At 42.2% G+C, this 19,408-nt stretch overlaps 2 protein-coding genes across 2 annotated transcripts in view; both read right to left on the reverse strand.

The window, feature by feature from the left end:
- The window catches only part of LOC311010503 (sarcoplasmic/endoplasmic reticulum calcium ATPase 2), a 44,904-nt gene extending 39,600 nt beyond the window's left edge, over positions 1–5,304 (reverse strand). Inside the window, exons 1-5 of the mRNA XM_084005019.1 lie at positions 5,064–5,304; positions 2,666–2,785; positions 892–909; positions 683–765; positions 390–494 (exon numbers count right to left, since the gene is read on the reverse strand). Of these exons, the coding sequence (XP_083861145.1) occupies positions 390–494; positions 683–765; positions 892–909; positions 2,666–2,783 (324 nt within the window). The 5' untranslated portion in view covers positions 2,784–2,785; positions 5,064–5,304. The remainder of the gene's footprint in view (positions 1–389; positions 495–682; positions 766–891; positions 910–2,665; positions 2,786–5,063) is intronic.
- Positions 5,305–7,812: 2,508 nt separating this feature from the next.
- Positions 7,813–11,361, reverse strand: pold4 (DNA polymerase delta 4, accessory subunit). The gene is made up of 5 exons (XM_084005282.1): positions 11,227–11,361; positions 9,309–9,427; positions 8,991–9,074; positions 8,627–8,738; positions 7,813–8,105 (listed from the first exon to the last, which is right to left on the reverse strand). Exons 2-5 carry the CDS (start codon positions 9,415–9,417, stop codon positions 8,081–8,083), a joined length of 330 nt encoding a protein of 109 aa, XP_083861408.1. The 5' UTR covers positions 9,418–9,427; positions 11,227–11,361; the 3' UTR covers positions 7,813–8,080.
- Between the last annotated feature and the right edge of the window lie 8,047 nt (positions 11,362–19,408).

Consider the following 19,408-nt stretch of genomic DNA (forward strand, 5'->3'; position numbering starts at 1 on the left):
GTAATTCCGTAGGTGTGAACCGCCCATGTCGTTGTTCGAGTCGGCCATATTAAGTAGCCAAGGCCGAATTTACCGACGCGAGTCGGGCAGTTCTTCCGGTGTGTACACAGCTTAAGGTTTCGTCCATCCAATTTCAACGCTGGTAGGCTCTCGACACAGCGTCATGAGAATTTATCGCACAAAAGTTATATATTATATATATTTGAACTTGATGGAATGACGCAAATTATGAGAATTTTACTTATTCACCTCAAATCCAACTTGAGTCTATTTTATATTACATTACATTAAACATAACACAAACATTTGGGAAATTAGCAGAAGACTGACTGCAATTTATTAACAATTTATAATAACATTTATTTTAATTAACAGAGTCTACTGCTTACCTGCCAAACTCCTACAATAGCATTGGCGATGAGGATGAGGAGGATGACGAAGGGTTCAACAAAGGCTGTGATTGTCCCCTCTCCTTCCTCGAACCAAGCCAGGGTCTACGAGATGGAGAGAACGGTGGGATTAACACGAATGCATCACTTTAACTTATATCACTTGTATATTTTAAAAAGTTGTATATTTTTTTAAATAGCGCTATACAAATAAATAAAATGTATTATTATCTGTGTATATGTGAGTGTGTGTGTTTGTTGGTTTGTGATCATGAACTGTTGTGTTTCCTTACAAAGGAGATGCATGCAGCCAGCAGTAAAATTCGAACCAACAGATCCTCAAACTGTTCCAGGACCAGCTCCCAAAGTGACTTCCCTGCATGAGGACAGCGAGGAGCAGCAGCAAGGAGCAGCAGAGGAAAGAACAAGAGAAACAAAGATGGATGGAAGAAAAACAGACAGAAGAGGAACAGAAGAGGACGGAGATAGATCGATAGCTCACCTTCTTCAGCTGGCAATTCTGTGAGCAAAGAAAGAGTTTAAGGGGGACAGAAAGGAGGGAGGATGGAGAAAAGAAAAATATTACATCATCATCATCATCATCACTGGTACTTTGTTTAATAAATTACAATGCGGAGTAGCACCAAGCAGATTTTTTGCTGCAGCAGCAGGACTAGATTGATATTTCGCCTGAACATGATGCAGATACACAGTAAAGCTTTTACCGAAAAACAGAATACATAACGCAGCGTTGGCCAGATTTTATGATTGAGGGTCATATGCAGAAAAATCTAAGGAGTCACAGGTCAAACAATAGTGAATGTGTAGTTTTCAACCACTTACACTGCAAACAAATCTGTGTTTTAAACCTCATTATGCCAAAGAAAATTCATTTTCTATCAAAGTATTTCTGTATCTGCTGCTCTTGTATTTCATTTCAATCAATTTCATACTTTTAAAAATCTAGTGCGCATATCACACTGTGCCCACTTGAAATGTTATGATGTTATGTGTAAATCTACAAACAAGTTAAGTAAAAACATGAGTAAATTGCCAAATACTGGTTTGTGTTCATGGCCCAGGGGCCACTTTAAAGATTACGATGCAAATGTAAGTGTAGGAGGTCAATCTATGCAGAACAGGCACAGACAGTAAATATTGGTTTCACAAAATTCTAGCAACATCTATTGTTGAAACCAGGATGCTCAATGTACAGACCAATGTATTAGAAATGTGCTCAATCCATGTTTCTCTAAACAAACTAAAAATGTAAATACATATTTTCTTTATTAACACAATCAAAATAAATGTGATTACCAAGTAGTCTAGGCCTATGTGAACAAATCAGTTGTTCAAGAAAAAAAAAAACGTTTTTTAATCAAATTGAAAAAAAATGTCTCTTGTCGGCCATCCCTAAAAAAACTTGTAAAATGAAATACAATAAATAATATGTAGCCCGGGTGTAGAAAGCAGGGATTTAAATAAATTAGTTCCTAAATAAGTGCAGTAATAAATCCATAAGATAGCTAAACTAAAAGTAATTTGGTTTAATGAAGAGTAAAATAGGTTAACTCAGAGATTAAGACAAATTAATCATCCATCCATCCATCGTCTACCGCTCATCCTGTATTCAGGGTCGCGGGGGGGGGGGGGGGCGATCCCAGCTGTCATTGGGCGAAGGCAGGGTTCACCTGGACAGGACGCCAGTCTATCACAGGGCAAATTAATCAGAAATGAGTAAACGATTGTAAATGTTTGTAACAGTAAGGTAAACTGTGAAACTTTATTCTGGTTTGTGTAATTTGATTCACTGCATGTTTCTGTCAGTGTTGCCTGTTGTGATTGGCCGCGGGTAAGGAAGAGCCCAGGAGGGGCGGGGCTTAAGGAGGAGGGGCAGGAAGATGCGAGAGGGAAGAGAGAGGAGAGATAGGCTAGCGCCAAGGAGCAGTAAACAGAGATCGCAAACTTTTGGAAGTCTTCTCGTTAGTTGGTAAAAGGACATTGAGTTCGTAGACATTTTTGGTCCATCTGTCGGGGAGCGGTGGATGTGATCGTATGTGGAAAGTGAGAGAGTCGGCTACTGCGGAGTCCCTTAAAGCAAAACAAATCTACAGAGTCTAGAACTGTTTTTAAATTGCGATTTTGCGGTTCAGCCATTTCACAAATCGTAGGAAGGTAAAAATGCAAATGAATCAACTAAATCGAAGTCACAGTGTCATCTACAAAAAAAAGAGACAGTGATTATGTGTTCATTGAAAAATGACTTGCACTTGTACCGTTGGGTCCCCATCGCTCCCTGGTCTTCTTCAGCTGCTCACAGCTCAGACCTGTAGACTCATTTACAGAGAAAAAGCCCAACACCTCCTCCACCGTCTTAGTATGAGCATTATCCATCGCTGTGGAGGGAGGAGAGAACAGAAGACAGGCTCAGCTTTCTCACTCCTTACACATAAAACAGTCCTTCTTTACAATCAAAACGTTTTTAAACGGAAGGTGATATGGCTGTAATAATTGTACAACTTTTATTATTTATACAATTATTACATGAGTAGCCTCTTTTAAATCCCATCTTAAAACGTTCTTCTATAGGAAAGCTTTTATGAATATTAATATAATATAATATAATATAATATAAATTAGTTTGTGTTTTCCTCTGATGTTCTTATTGGTCCGTTTCATCATATCACAGATGGAGAACTGGAACTAATCTGGTTCTCAATATAAAGGCAGCATTTCAGGGCTTCTTGGATGTGTAAACGTTACACACTGTTACAGCATCAGTTGTCTGGGGAATCACATGTCCTATATAGCTGAGCAACCACACAAACAGGCCCATGAGACCTGAAGCCGTGTCCACAGGGTGTGAGCTGCTCCGAAATAACATGATTCGAGGTAGTTTATACCTTATAAGAATATTGTAAGACTAAGAAATCATTAGAAATCATGAATTGTCTGTTATTATATACCAGTGTGGCCATGTGAAAGCGAGTAGCTTGGAATATCAAAAACAATGGGCTTAATTCACCAAGCTCTCTTAGAAGAAATGTGTTCTTTAACCACACTTATGCAGTTTTCACGAAGATTCTGGCATTCACCAATTTTTTCTTATGTGGGATTCTTATGGGCACATTCAAAAGCACACTTGCGCACATTTGAGTATTTTACACGTGTGTCAAATAATTGGTTATTGCGTTTTCTTAAATTCTACAATTGTATAATACTGTAGGATTTAAATTACAATAATATTTGTATCATTTATAATCTTGTTCAATTATTATTTTCATTATATTATAAGGCATGGTGGCCTTTTAAAATAAAACCAACACACACACATACATTCCTGTATGTTATTACACAGCTCTGTGGGTTTGCGCCTCTAACAAGGAGCTGCTGGAGACGCATGGCTCATATACACTTCTTTGAGGAATTCATTATAAATACCAGCAACACGCCCCTGCAGTCTCATGCCCTTTTATGAGCATTGCCGGGGTGTTTGCTAATTACAAACAACTGGTACACACTTTCAATTTACGAAGATGGAGATTCATCATGATTTTTTAGGATCTTTCTTAAGAAACAAATTTAAGAAAAAACTTGTATCTTACATTCCCTATAACACCCAAAACAGAAGAAATACACTTAAAATTTAGGAACTGCTGAGAATTTGTTTATATGCTTGCTATGTGAGTCATGTTGAAACTGCAGACCATGTATTTTTCTCATGCCATATTGTACAGACATTTTGGTTTGATATTCACAAATGGATAAAAAGGAAAATCTCATAATTCCCAGCTTCTATTTCTGAAGATAACATTAACACTCTGATGCAATTCTATGCTGAATTTTTTATTCACAAGAGTAGAACCTGAAGTCATCCCCTAAATGTGTTTCCTAAATGAATTTAAAATGTACTTGAAATCCTTAAATACTAAAAGTAGCCAAAGTTTATATGATGTTATGAGAGAACGTCACACTTATCTGAATGGCAGCAATAGAGCTATGAAATTGTGTTAAAGCTATTTTATTATTGAAATCTTTTTTTCTTGATGTCATTCATTTTACGACTTCACACTGGAGGCCCTTTGACTGCTGTCCCTCTTGGCAATGCTTTTGTATTGGTTGACAAATGTGGAGGCGTTCATATTGTTTGATTTGCACGTCATTAAATGTAGTAAATGTATTTATTTTTCTGGCCACGCCCCTTATAATTCCAGTAATATATAACATATATCAGCCATGAGTGACCGCCCCTGCATTCTGCACAGGTGCCAAACATGATTGTCCGACAAACCCGTAAAAATGACGACACTTCCGGTCATTTGCTTAATGTTATACATACAATATGAAGAGTTAACGGTACGCGCTTTCTCCAAAAGTCTCGCCTTAATTCTGAGTACTATGGGTGACATAACGGCAAATACTGCGGAGACATGTTGCTCGGTACTGGTGAGGTTTCAGCATGTCGACATGGCGACATAATGACCTGGTAATACGCGGGTACCAGGAGCCCCATGTCAGATGACAGGTGAAAATCAGAAGAGGCGAAAAGCCTTCCAGCCACAAGCTAGCAAGCAGCTAGCAGGCTAATTTACATGGAGGTGACCAGCTAGCTAGCTAGCCGGCTGCTAGCGCTGTGTTCTACCGTTAATCCCCCGAGATGAACAGGTTGCTTACCCGAGTGTGACGTCTGTCCACTGTCCCTACACCTTTAGAAGACACCAGCTATCACGGCAGCATGCGGTTAGGATGAACTTCCCACAGCGACGACAAGAAGCAGCAACAAATACTTTCAAATGTGTTCTTTTACAACAGGCTGTCTAGCTTAGTTACACTGTGACCGCCGCTGATATTTCCATAGTAACAGTCCGTAATCTCATTCCAGGGTGGTGAAAATGTTGCCGGTTGAAAACATTAAGGCTTGTTTAAGGCAAAGTACTCTCTAAATATTTTTGGTATACAGACAGTGTGGTATTATTACTCCTTGCCCTGACTGCGGGAGACTCTATGGGTCACTAATACTCAGGCTACAGCCTACAACCGCCAAATAACATCAAGCTAGCTAATCACAGACGGACACTTCCGGTTCAAACCTTAAAAGTAAGCATTCCTGTTTAAGAAACACTGCACGCGTGATATAACCACAATGTCAATTTCATTACAGCGCTTGTTTTGGAGGATTCTCGACAAAGGGGAAACTGACAGCTATATTTCTTCAAACATCAACAGATTTTGAACTTTTATTTTCTATAAAAATCGTCTGACTTCTGCTAATTCTGTCAGCCTTGACGCTGCCGCAATGAACGTGATTCACCGTATTTTCCCAATGCAGAAACCCAACGGAGTTGAGTATGAACCAATGAGAGGCCCGTAAATCTGAGTGACGCAATACATTATCATATCACTGTGTAGAATCTTCTCAATCCCCGCCCACTACAAGCATTATTACGGAAGAGCCCGCCTCTCGAGGCTCTCGATCAATCAGCGGGCGGTGCGTCTGCTGTCGCTCAACTGATCGGCATGCGACCCAATCAGCTTTGAGTGTCTGACGACACCGCTGACCAATCGAACAGCGCTGAATGCCCTCTTTCTTTTCCCTCCGGTGGTTAATACATGTATAAAAATGTAATTAAAAATATATTTATATAAAAAAAGTGTGCTCGTATTTGCGAAACACTTTTTTTTTTGGCAAAGTTCGAACCAGTGACTCGTCACTGTCAAACACAGTGTCTAATTTGTTCCCACATTTTTCATTCACTGGTCAATTTTGATATTTTGAGCTATTTTGTTTATTTCACTTGCCTCTGTAGATTCACTAAATTCACCAAAACGTACCATTACATGATGCTTCATTTGATATATAAACATGATATTTCAGGAAACTTGTTATAAATTAAAAAAATACTGGTCTTAATATTAGGGAGACCTACATGTTAGACAGGGACATACTGTATAAGTGTGTTGTCGTTATTTGGTTTCCAATAACTATTTTCATGTCATGTATTTTATGCCCATAGGTGTGAATGTGAGTGTGAATGGTTGTTTGTCTCTAAATGTCAGCCCTGTGGTAGACTGGTTACCTGTCTGTCTCTGTCGGCCCTGTGGTAGACTGGTTACCTGTCTGTCTCTACATGTCAGCCCTGTGATAGACTGGTTACCTGTCTGTCTCTACATGTCAGCCCTGTGATAGACTGGTTACCTGTCTGTCTCTACATGTCAGCCCTGTGATAGACTGGTTACCTGTCTGTCTCTAAATGTCAGCCCTGTGGTAGACTGGTTACCTGTCTGTCTCTACATGTCAGCCCTGTGATAGACTGGTTACCTGTCTGTCTCTAAATGTCAGCCCTGTGGTAGACTGGTTACCTGTCTGTCTCTGTCGGCCCTGTGGTAGACTGGTTACCTGTCTGTCTCTACATGTCGGCCCTGTGATAGACTGGTTACCTGTCTGTCTCTACATGTCAGCCCTGTGATAGACTGGTTACCTGTCTGTCTCTACATGTCGGCCCTGTGATAGACTGGTTACCTGTCTGTCTCTACATGTCGGCCCTGTGATAGACTGGTTACCTGTCTGTCTCTACATGTCATCCCTGTGATAGACTGGTTACCTGTCTGTCTCTACATGTCAGCCCTGTGATAGACTGGTTACCTGTCTGTCTCTACATGTCTGCCCTGTGATAGACTGGTTACCTGTCTGTCTCTACATGTCTGCCCTGTGATAGACTGGTTACCTGTCTGTCTCTACATGTCGGCCCTGTGATAGACTGGTTACCTGTCTGTCTCTACATGTCGGCCCTGTGATAGACTGGTTACCTGTCTGTCTCTACATGTCGGCCCTGTGATAGACTGGTTACCTGTCTGTCTCTACATGTCATCCCTGTGATAGACTGGTTACCTGTCTGTCTCTACATGTCAGCCCTGTGATAGACTGGTTACCTGTCTGTCTCTACATGTCTGCCCTGTGATAGACTGGTTACCTGTCTGTCTCTACATGTCTGCCCTGTGATAGACTGGTTACCTGTCTGTCTCTACATGTCGGCCCTGTGATAGACTGGTTACCTGTCTGTCTCTACATGTTGGCCCTGTGATAGACTGGTTACCTGTCTGTCTCTACATGTCGGCCCTGTGATAGACTGGTTACCTGTCTGTCTCTACATGTCGGCCCTCTGATAGACTGGTTACCTGTCCAGGGTGTACCCTGCCTTCACCCAATATCAGCTGGGATCGGCTCCAGTCCCCCCGCGACCCTGAATACAGGATAAGCGGTAGACGATGGATGGATGGATGGATGGATGTCTTTTTTATCTCTAACATAGCACAGACTAATCATGCATGCTGAAGTCTTTCCCATGTATCTTCATTGAGAGGGAGTGCACTAAGTTAGGTCAGCTATAAAAAGAGAGAATGAGGCAAATGTATGTCATTGTGAGGTTTATCTCGCTCACCATTTCAGTTCTACAACAGTGAGGTAACACCTGACTCCACTTTTATTAAATAAAAACTCACAACGTAGTACAACTGCAAGAAAAAACACACAAGCTCGGTCATTCTTCCTCTGTTGCTCTTCTTTGGGTTTCTCCTTTTCAATATCTTTCACCGATTAAATCTGCTTTTCTTCTGGGCTTCAGTATACATGGAAAATCCCTGGGAGAGATCTGCGATGATATAAAACTTAGCTTGACTCTGGTTGGTCTTCGTCACAGAGGATATTCACTCCAAAGGCTGAAAGACAAAGAACACACTCATCAGCACCGTGATGCCGTATGTACATGAGGTAACCGTGCTCTAGCCTGCTGGGTCTGGAGCAGGGTGAGTGCAGGCTGGTGGGGGACTGGGAGGGGGGGGGCAAACATGTACAGAGCAACTGGGCTTAGTGGGAGTGCGCCCATAAGCCCAGTGGGCGTTCTTCTTCTTACAATAGATAAGAAGAAGAACACATTAACTATATCTCACCATTTTTTACAACTACAACTCTACAACTCAGCATTTCATTAATTCATTAATCTTCTCAATTCTGTGAAAAAAAGTGAATGGAACTGCTATGAACAGGATAAGAGCATCGTAAACATCGGGAATACTAAGGTGGCCATGTCGCTAATGGTGCTGGAGGAGATAGTGAGCATTGTGTACCAGTGAAGATACATGTGTGTGTGTGTGTGTGTGTGTGTGTGTGTGTGTGTGTGTGTGTGTGTGTGTGTGTGTGTGTGTGTGTGTGTGTGCGCGTGTGTGTGCGCGTGTGTTACCTCTGGTTGTACTCAGGCTCAGCGTGTGTTTGCAGCAGCAGCTCTCTGATCTCCTCAGGTGGGTTCAGACCATGAAGCTGTGCTCTCTCCCATCTCTGCAACCTGCTGATACCTGTGGTATTTTCACATAATATATATATATATATATATATATATATATATAGAGAGAGAGAGAGAGAGAGAGAGAGAGAGAGAGAGAGAGCATGGGATGAACCATCCATGCGAGTAGAAACCATAACACCTTTCATCATCATCATCACCACCATCTATAGCCTATTCCCTGATGAAGCTAGCTATCTTTATTGTTGACACCACTTTCTGTTACTCCCAGCCAGATGATCTGAAGTGCATTCATGTGTGTTACCTGTGCAGGGTCCGAACCTCCAGTCCAGATCAAACTGTGTGAGTCTCTGCAGCTCCTCCTCACGGACCGTTACACTTTCAGCCTCTAATCCAATGAAAACATTCAGAGAGAACTCAAGTAGTAATATATATATATATATATATATATATATATATATATATATATATATATATATATTTATTTATTTTTTTATATATATATATATATACAGTATAGTGTATATATATAGTTATAAATGTGGCGCCACCTCCATCGACAACAACGAGTGTATCTTTAACTCAAGGAAGATTAGCTACACTAGGCTAGCGGATCCTTCACCTTTTTGAGGCGGCGGTGGCGGAGTAGACCTCTTCTCTCGCTTCGAGCCATTCCTCGACTTCTTCACCACCTTGAATGAGTCGGTTATCAGTCTGCGCTTGGTCGTCATGGTGACTGATCTAGAACACATCAAGGTAAATAGTCTGCACACAGTCCAGTGAGTGAAAATGGAGCATGCACATTATGTGTTGAGTGGAGACAGAGAGATTCAGATTGCCACTGTAGCACCTGTGTTGTGTGAAAGCAGAACCCACATATATAACCGATATGCAAACCCATCCAAGTCATGTTTTCTAATAAAGTCATTAGTAATCTACCAGAAAACGATATGCTGCTTATTCTACATCAAGTATATACAAGTCAATTAAATGAATCATTATTTTTGGTATTTTTTACCAAAGTGTAGGATAGTTCAGATATGCAGTGATGATTGCTGGGTAATTTGTACGTTAAGTTGTCCAATGTCAGGTGTGATCATGTAACGATGCGATGGAGAGACAAAGCAGAATTCTACGGTGAATTACACATGGTGTTGGGAAACTTAAAAGACAATTTTGCACATCAATAAAGTCTCAGTTTGTCGTAGGTTTGACTTTTAAAGTCATGTTTTGATATATATATATGGGTCAGTGACATATACACCAGAAAAAGTGTTTTTTCAAAAACTTCAAATAACAGGCATAAAAATGATTGACTTTTATTCTACTAACTCTCATCTTTATAGAAACATATGTTGTTTTTAGATTTTCAATTGGAATCAGAATTTATGTGACAATTTGTTGTATTAGTGCCTAAAATCGTCTTATGGTGTGACATGAAAGTAATTGTATATAAAATGAAAATGGATTATACCTTTCTTAAGTCACTCACTTTATCAAAGTGCTTTATCATAACTAAACTGTGATCCATTACAGTTTTTCGAAAATTAATTAAATTTGTGTATTATTTTCTAAATCATTGCTCAATGTGAGACCTATGTCATCAGTCTCTCAACGTATTTTCTATTTATTGTGACAAACCTTGCTATAAAAATATAAAAATATTTGTGACTCTTGCTCATACTATGTATATATATGTATATACACACAGTGTTGGGCAAGTTACTTCAAAAGCGTAATGCATTATTTATTACTTGTTACTGTCATTTAAAAGTAATAAGTACAAGAAAATGTGTTAATATATAAAGTACATCTCTGGTGTATTCACTTCTTTACATTGACTGTATGCTGTAGCACCTTGCGAAAAAAATCGCTTAGTGTTTTGTGTGAAAGTACCTTATAGCAGTAAAAACAAAAAGGTATTCAGTATAAAATGCCAATTTGTATAAATGTGGTAAGAAATGTCAATGTTTACACCAAATGTTAATGTTAATTATCAATAAATCATTTTGTGATAATATTTTGTCCATGCAGTATTATATGTGAGATATTTGCTTCAGAACATCGACACTGGCCTCGTATGTCTGAACATGTCTGGGCTAAGGCTATGCTTCTTCCGATTTGAACTTTCAAAATAAAAGCTCTCTGAACACACCGATCGGGATGGTTTGAAGCAGGAAATTCAGCGTAAACGGTTGTTACAATACCAATAACCGAGCGTTTTGATTCACATGTGATGATGTATAAGGTTGCACGTTGATTGTAACCACAAACAGTTACAGTGAGGACCCGTAGTTGCATCTCATAAAGTCACACCAAATTCAGCTTAAAAATCGGATGATTTATATTGACATGCTTGTCGACAAATATACGTGATCCATGATGATCATCTATTCACGTTAACCACTCTTGGCGACATCATTTTTAATTCGGCACAAACAACGAAAAGCTTCTTCACTGGCAATGGGACATACTGGCTTGTGAACCTTTCGATCGCTTCCACTTTCACTCCTTTCTTTTCTAAAAAAGTCGCACAGTACCTGGTTGGAAGAGCGTGCACGGTGGAACGCGCAGGGAAGCGCAGTTATTGAAACAATCAAAGGTCCGGTTAATGATGTTCTCTCTTATTTCAGTCTGGGACAAAAACAATGATGACGCGTTCTTCTTCTTCTGTCGCTTTGGCACACTCCAGACTACTGGAGCTCCTTGCTGCCACCTGCCGGTAGGTTTACGTGTATTACAGGTCAGCAACGTACATTCAAGATTAATGTTGATATCACAGAGGTTTGTAAACTATCTCTATCTCCCTTATCATCATTGGCAGTGTGTTCGAAATTGTCTACTAAAATAATATTCATAATAACATTTTAGTTATAGATTTTGAGCCATTCTAAAAGCTTTTCCTCGACTGTCTATAAGAGGTTTACATAATGGTGATGTCACCCGTTGGTTTGTGGACTACAGTTTTGAAGCCTCGAATTCAGCATTTTGGCCGTTGCCATCTTAGATTTGTTTTTCCACCAGTGAAGGAAGTGACCATATTTGGACTGTGCAGGAGTGACGGGTGGATCTGATGAAAACAAGCAGCAGAGCAGCAACCTTACTGGATCTGGAGTGTAAAAGTCATCTTAGTAGCTAACTGCATTGGTAGGTAATAAGAACAACAGTAGTGGTTATGTTTCATTGTAATTCTTTATTTATCCATGGAGAGAGCTGGACTCAGCAGTGATGACTGGACTCTTCACCACTTTACCCGTCAGTCAGTGAGAGGAAGACATTTAGTTTCCCATTAGCTTCCATGAAGTGGGTCCAGATAAAAGGCTAGTGGTGGGCTCTTTGTGGCTAATGCTTCAATGGATGTTTTTCCAATGAAAACGATGCTGGGGATGATGATGGAGGTTAATCTGGTGATGATGATTATGATGCTGACAGGAAAAAGTAGAACAGCAGCCTCTCTCTCTCTCTCTCTCTCTCTCTCTCTCTCTCTCTCTCTCTCTCTCTCAGACACACACACACACACACACACACACACACTGACACACACACTGGTCATGAATATTAAAATCAATACAAATCTTTTTTGACCAGTTCTTCCTTGGTATTCCTTCTCTGTGTCTCCCTCACCCTCCATCCACACAGATCGTTTACTGTATAATCTAATCTGAGGTGAGGTGTGTGTGTGTGTGTGTGTGTGTGTGTGTGTGGTTTATTTTGTGAGACATGTAGAGACAGACAGGTAACCAGTCTATCACAGGGCTGACATGTAGAGACAGACAGGTAACCAGTCTGTCACAGGGATGACATGTAGAGACAGACAGGTAACCAGTCTATCACAGGGCCGACATGTAGAGACAGACAGGTAACCAGTCTGTCACAGGGATGACATGTAGAGACAGACAGGTAACCAGTCTATCACAGGGCCGACATGTAGAGACAGACAGGTAACCGGTCTATCACAGGGCTGACATGTAGAGACAGACAGGTAACCGGTCTATCACAGGGCTGACATGTAGAGACAGACAGGTAACCGGTCTATCACAGGGAGACATGTAGAGACAGACAGGTAACCGGTCTATCACAGGGATGACATGTAGAGACAGACAGGCAGGGTATAAAATTAGATTTTTGACCCACCTGCCAATGGCAGGTAGGGTCTGAAATTTTACCGGCCAAAATGTATTTTTACCGGCCACTGAACTGTTCACAATTCGCACAGCTGTTGTACACTAGCCACTCTCTTCTCACCCCCATTTCATTGAACCGCCACTTTTCATTAAATTTTCTTTTAGGCTGTGTTCCTCCACAGCTCTCCTCCTGAGGTCTCTTTTCGGGTGGTTTTACACCCGCAATGTGTCGCCACATCTTTAATTTCTTCTGTTTAAACCTCTTCGTATTCGATTCGTAGTCGTCGTCTTCTTCTTCGTCTCCTTTCTTCTTCTTCTCTTTTGATACATTTTTAAATGTTGAATGACGGTGGACAGCGAGGGACAAATTTGAAATTCGAAACGCAATCAGTAGATCTGCAGCCTGTAGAATTGTGTCTGTCACTGTTTGGAATTTATGTTTAAAGTTACATAGCAAAGTCGGCATATTTCAGCAGCCTGCCAATGGCGTGTGACCTATTTATTTTACTCGCCAAAACATATTTTTACCCGCATTTGGCGAGTGGCGGGTGCCAATTTTAAACCCTGCAGACAGGTAACCAGTCTATCACAGGGCTGACATGTAGAGACAGACAGGTAACCAGTCTGTGATGGCCAGGGCCACACGGTAATATCACACTCACCTACTTTAGTTTCACTAATTAAGTTTTTTTGTAGACCACACCCCAAACAATTCATTCATCACACACCACCATTTATTTGATAGTTTCTTTTTATTTCTTTTAACTTTACACTGTTTAAATGGCATGCACACATTTTACACTGTAAAGTTTATACCATATATTTTCAGTATTAACTTTTTGTTTTGTGTTAATCTCTTTGAGTTACAGTGGTGCAGCTGGGATCTATCAAGGAGAGGCAAAAGGCGTGGCTAGGGGCGGAGGAAAGACTTATGCGGTCACCTGATCGTTGGGCCACGCCGTCTCCAGCCATGTTGGGGGGGGGGGGGGGGGGGTTTGAGTCTGTTAGTTGATGCTGTATATTAGTTCTAGTTAACCTCCATTTTGGGTTTCCCCTGTTCTGTTAATTGGTTTGGCCAAGCCACTATATATGTTCTTCTGTGTTTCATTTGGGGGGTCATTTTTGTTCAGTTAACACCTGGTTTTCTGTTGCTGTTTAGTTTGTTTATGATTCTATTCAGTTGACCTCTTTCATAGGCCTAGTTGTTAAGTTTGTGCTTTGTTTTGGGTAAATAAAAACCCTTATTTTTTTAAAAGCCCTGGTTTCCTCCTTGCCTTATATGGTTGGTCCCTGACAATTGGTGGCAGTGGTGGGATCATCCAGTGGAGGAAACAGGATTTTTTTTTTTGCCCCCTCACAGAGGAAGAGGAAAAATGATCAGAGGAAAAACTGGAAGGAATCGTGGAGGGCCAGCAAGTCAAGCAGGTGCCCAAGATGAGCACATTAATGAACAAGAGGAAAATGGGACTTCTGGGCTGGTGGAGAGCACTGAGGGGGAAGGTAAAGAACCTACTCTGGCAGATGTCATGGCCATTCTTCGAGCCCACATGGGGCAACAGGAGGCCCGAGAGGCAAAGCAGAATGAGGTGACTGAAAAACAGGAGCAGCGTCATAAAGCACTTCAACATCAGTTTCAGCTTTTACAGTTAGAAGTTCAGGCTCGAACACTCCAGTGCTAGTTGCTCCAGCATTTGGCTCTGATCGATCAGGTTTGGAGGTCCAGTCACTCAGTATGCACCCACCTCAGGCTGAAGCAACAGTGGCTCCTACAGGTCAGTTTTACGCACACCCTGACCCCCGGCTGCAGAAATTAACTGACAATGATGACATTGAACATTTTTTGATTACATTTGAACGCATTGCTCTAGCATGCAGGTGGCAAAAATCAGACTGGGTTTTTCATTTAGTTCCACTGCTAACTGGCAAAGCTAGAGGTGCATATGTGCATATGGACACTGATGACTCCCTTAACTATGAGCAGGTAAAAGCTGCCATTCTTTCTAAATTTGACATTAACCCTGAGACCTACAGGCAGAAATTTTGTGGCTGCCCGTAAGAAAGGACAATCATGGAGCTATGATTCATGGAGATCAATGGACAACCGCAAGCCAGGCCAACAGTACCAACAGGGGCCAGTGGCCAGTGTGGGTAAGCCTCCCATTGGGGAGAACCTGCCAGCTGGCAGACCATTAAAACATTTTGGGAAAAAGCCAACATGTTACCTCTGTGGCTTGGAAGGCCACACTAAACCCATGTGTCCTAAAAACTCTGTTAAGATGACACAGATGTGCTGTGTGCCACGTCCTCAAATGGGACCTGAGCTAAAAGATCAGACTTCTAAAATAACAACTATTGAAGTCAATGGGACAAGTCTCAAGGCTTTACTTGATTCTGGGAGTAATCAGACTCTGGTACACCGGAAGTTTATACCACCTAATGTAATCAGCACCCAAGTTACCATACCTATCTGTTGTGTACATGGTGATGAAAAGACATATTCAACAGCTGATGTGTACATAAAGGTAGATGGACAAACTTACTTGCTGAATGTTGGTGTTTCTGATAACCTGCCTTTTCCTGCTGTACTGGGAAGTGACCTCCCAGTGTTGTTCGATTTGTTGGAGCAGGCGCAAAGTAAAAAATGTAATGTTGCTGTCACAAGAGCACAGGCAAAATGATCCAGTGATCACTCTGAGACTCTTAGTACCCTGCCCTTCTACAGTGAGGAGTTGGAGACTACACCCGGGAAGTCTCGGAAGACTCGCAGTCAGAGAAAGCAGGAGAAATTTCAGCGCACGGTGGTGAAACCGGTAACCAACACAGAGCCGGAGTTTCCATTAGGATTTAAAAGGCCAGATAGTATCTCTGAGATGCAAAAAAGTGATCCATCTTTGGTGCCTATCTTTCAGAAAATAAAGGAGAAGGAGCTAGGAGCTAAACTGGACTTCAACAAAGATGAGTATATCCTGCAAGATGGCCTGCTTTATCGTCAGCAGGGGTCAGTGCTGCAGCTAGTGGTTCCCCAAGCTGTTAGGGACACCATTCTCTCCTTGGGGCACTCTGTTCCCTGGGCTGGCCACCTAGGTAAACACAAAACCACAGCCCGCATTAAACGCAATTTTCACTGGCCTGGCCTGCGCAGGGATGTCACTCAATTCTGTAAAAGTTGCCCTCAGTGCCAAATAACATCTGTTAAAACGCTTTCTAGAGCTCCACTCCAGCCATTACCCATCATTGGTACCCCGTTTGAGCGCCTAGGCATGGACATTGTTGGCCCTGTTGAGAGGAGCGGAGCAGGAAACCGGTATATACTGGTGATAACGGACTATGCTACAAAGTACCCGGAAGCCTTTCCACTAAAGTCTATAAAAGCGAAATCAGTTGCTTTCTGTCTGGTGCAGTTCTTCTCCAGAGTGGGCTTCCCTCGAGAAATTTTGACAGATCAGGGAACTAATTTTATGTCCACTCTACTGAAACAGGTGTACCAGCTGCTTGGGATAAGGAGTCTCAGGACTACACCATATCATCCTCAAACTGATGGACTAACGGAGCGCTTCAACCAGACCCTGAAACGGATGCTTCGGAAGTTTGTCAGTGACAGTGGAACTGACTGGGACCAGTGGCTGCCATACCTCCTTTTTGCCTATAGGGAAGTACCCCAAGCCTCCACTGGCTTCTCTCCATTTGAACTTTTGTATGGGCATGAAATGCGAGGCCCTCTCTCATTATTGAGGGAGATTTGGGAGGGAAGCAAGGGGAGGGGTGATTCCATTAACATTGTATCCTATGTTGTCCAGATGAGAGAACGTTTGGAGAAGATGAATGAGCTTGCCCAGTCACACATGGCGGAGGCCCAGCAACGGCAGAAATCCTGGTATGATCAGTCAGCCCAGCAGAGATCCTTCAACCCGGGACAGAAAGTGCTAGTGCTCCTCCCCAGTGATGACAATACGCTTCTGGCAAAGTGGCAAGGGCCATTTGAAATCACGAAGAAATTTGGGCCCACCACATACCAGGTATCAACCCCAGGGCGGCCACGGTCAAGTAAGGTGCTCCACATAAATCTCCTTAAGGAGTGGGTGCAGCGATCTGAGAAAAAAGATGTGATGCTGATTAGAGGTGTGCTAGAAGAAGAGGAAGAGGACGAGCAATACTTACCTTCAGCTGGTGCTCCAGAAAGCCAAAGCCTTAGCCACCTCTCAGAGGACAAGCAGTATCAGGTGAGAGACATCTGTAAGTCAGAAGTATTCCAGGAGAATCCTGGGAAGACAAATCTTGTTGAACATGACATTGTTGTTAAAGAAGGTGCTTCTGTGAGACGTCTCAGTTCAGGATTCCTGAACGCCTGCTAGCCTCATTGGAAAAGGAGACTGACCTGATGCTCTCCCTGGGGATTATTGAGACTTCAAAAAGTGAGTGGTGTAACCCAGTGGTCCTGGTGCCAAAGAAGGATGGTAGTATACGATTCTGCATTGACTTCAGGTACCTGAACTCAGTGTCTCTGTTTGACTCTTATCCAACACCAAGAATTGATGATCTGCTTGAACGGCTGGGAAAGGCAAAGTACTTGACCACACTAGACCTCTGTAAGGGGTACTGGCAAGTTCCTCTCACTGAGCACTCCAAGAAGTTGACAGCTTTCAGGACGCCATGGGGTCTCTTCCAGTTCACCGTTATGCCATTTGGTTTGCATGGGGCTCCAGCAACCTTCCAGAGGCTCATGGACCAGGTATTGTGGGACTGTGATTTTGCTGCAGCTTATCTGGATGATATTGTCATTTACAGTACCAGCTGGGAGGAGCACTTGGTACATCTGCACGCTGTCTTTGAGCGCCTCTATGCTGCCGGGCTGACTGTCAACTCATCTAAATGCGTCTTTGCTGCTGCAGAGACAGAATATCTGGGTCACATCATTGGGGGTGGGGTGGTAATGCCGCAGGTCAGTAAGATCCAGGCCATGGAGTCATGCCCTTTACCACAGACCAGGAAGCAACTTCGGTCCTTTCTGGGCATGGCAGGCTTTTATCACCGCTTTATACCACAGTTCTCCACCAGGGCAGCTCGACTCACAGACCTGACTGGGTCTCGATGTCCTAATCAGATCCAGTGGACAGAGGAGGCGATGGCAGCATTTCATGACATCAGACAATCACTGAGTAAGAAACCAGTTTTATACAGTCCAAATTTTGATGAATCATTCATTTTGCAAACTGATGCTTCCGACAGAGGCCTGGGGGCTGTGCTTCTCCAGGGACCACCAGATGACCGTCACCCAGTTGCCTACATAAGTCGCAAACTGCTCCCACAAGAAGTACGGTACTCAACAATTGAAAAAGAGGCGCTGGCTATCAAGTGGGCCCTGGACTCCTTTCGATACTACCTCTTGGGCAGGGAATTCACCCTGGAGACGGATCATAAAGCTCTCCAGTGGATTGGAAGGATGAAGGACAGCAATGGGCGGATCACCCGCTGGTACCTGGCCCTCCAGCCTTTCCGCTTCGGGATTCTGCACATCCCAGGCAAGAGCAACCTCACAGCCGACTATCTCTCTTGCAGTTCCAGCAAGAGTCCTGAAGGGGGGGAGTGTGTGATGGCCAGGGCCACACGGTAATATCACACTCACCTACTTTACTTTCACTAATTAAGTTTTTTTGTAGACCACACCCCAAACAATTCATTCATCACACACCACCATTTATTTGATAGTTTCTTTTTATTTCTTTTAACTTTACACTGTTTAAATGGCATGCACACATTTTACACTGTAAAGTTTATACCTTATATTTTCAGTATTAACTTTTTGTTTTGTGTTAATCTCTTTGAGTTACAGTGGTGCAGCTGGGATCTATCAAGGAGAGGCAAAAGGCGTGGCCAGGGGCGGAGGAAAGACTTATGCGGTCACCTGATCGTTGGGCCAGGCCGTCTCCAGCCATGTTGGGGGGGGGGGGGAGAGAGTTTTGAGTCTGTTAGTTGATGCTGTATATTAGTTCTAGTTAACCTCCATTTTGGGTTTCCCCTGTTCTGTTAATTGGTTTGGCCAAGCCACTATATATGTTGTTCTGTGTTTCATTTGGGGGGTCATTTTTGTTCAGTTAACACCTGGTTTTCTGTTGCTGTTTAGTTTGTTTATGATTCTATTCAGTTGACCTCTTTTATAGGCCTAGTTGTTAAGTTTGTGCTTTGTTTTGGGTAAATAAAAACCCTTATTTTTTGAAAAGCCCTGGTTTCCTCCATGCCTTACTGCTTGGTCCCTGACACAGTCTATCACAGGGCTGACATGTAGTCTGACTATATAGTCCTCATCTATATAGTTCTCTACATAGTCTTATAGTCCTTTATATAGTTCTCTATATAGTCCTCTATTCAGAACAGACTCATTTCCAGGTTTTAGGACTCATTCCTGCAGCACTCTATTATGGATATTGTGTATATCACAAGAGCCATTTGAAATTAACAATCACAACTAAATCATATCTTAAATGCTGTTAAAATCAATGTGTGGTATTGAATGCGCCTCAGAAACTAGGTGGGTAGTGTTATATTTGATGAGTCATTGAGCTAACTCGTATTCGTTTTTTTTATGCAAGCCTGACCGGTC

The sequence above is a fragment of the Eutrigla gurnardus genome (assembly GCF_963514095.1).
Source record: "Eutrigla gurnardus genome assembly, chromosome: 3".
NCBI lineage: Eukaryota > Metazoa > Chordata > Actinopteri > Perciformes > Triglidae > Eutrigla > Eutrigla gurnardus.

What these genes read in the sequence shown, in the direction of transcription:
- pold4 (XM_084005282.1), bottom strand. Translation starts at nt 9,417, where the DNA reads ATGACGACCAAGCGCAGACTGATAACCGACTCATTCAAGGTGGTGAAG. An exon ending in GCCACCGCCGCCTCAAAAAG is followed by an intron (nt 9,075 to 9,308) that starts GTGAAGGATCCG and finishes TCATTGGATTAG; the next exon opens with AGGCTGAAAGTGTAACGGTC. An exon ending in GAGCCTGAGTACAACCAGAG is followed by an intron (nt 8,106 to 8,626) that starts GTAACACACGCG and finishes TTTGTCTTTCAG; the next exon opens with CCTTTGGAGTGAATATCCTC.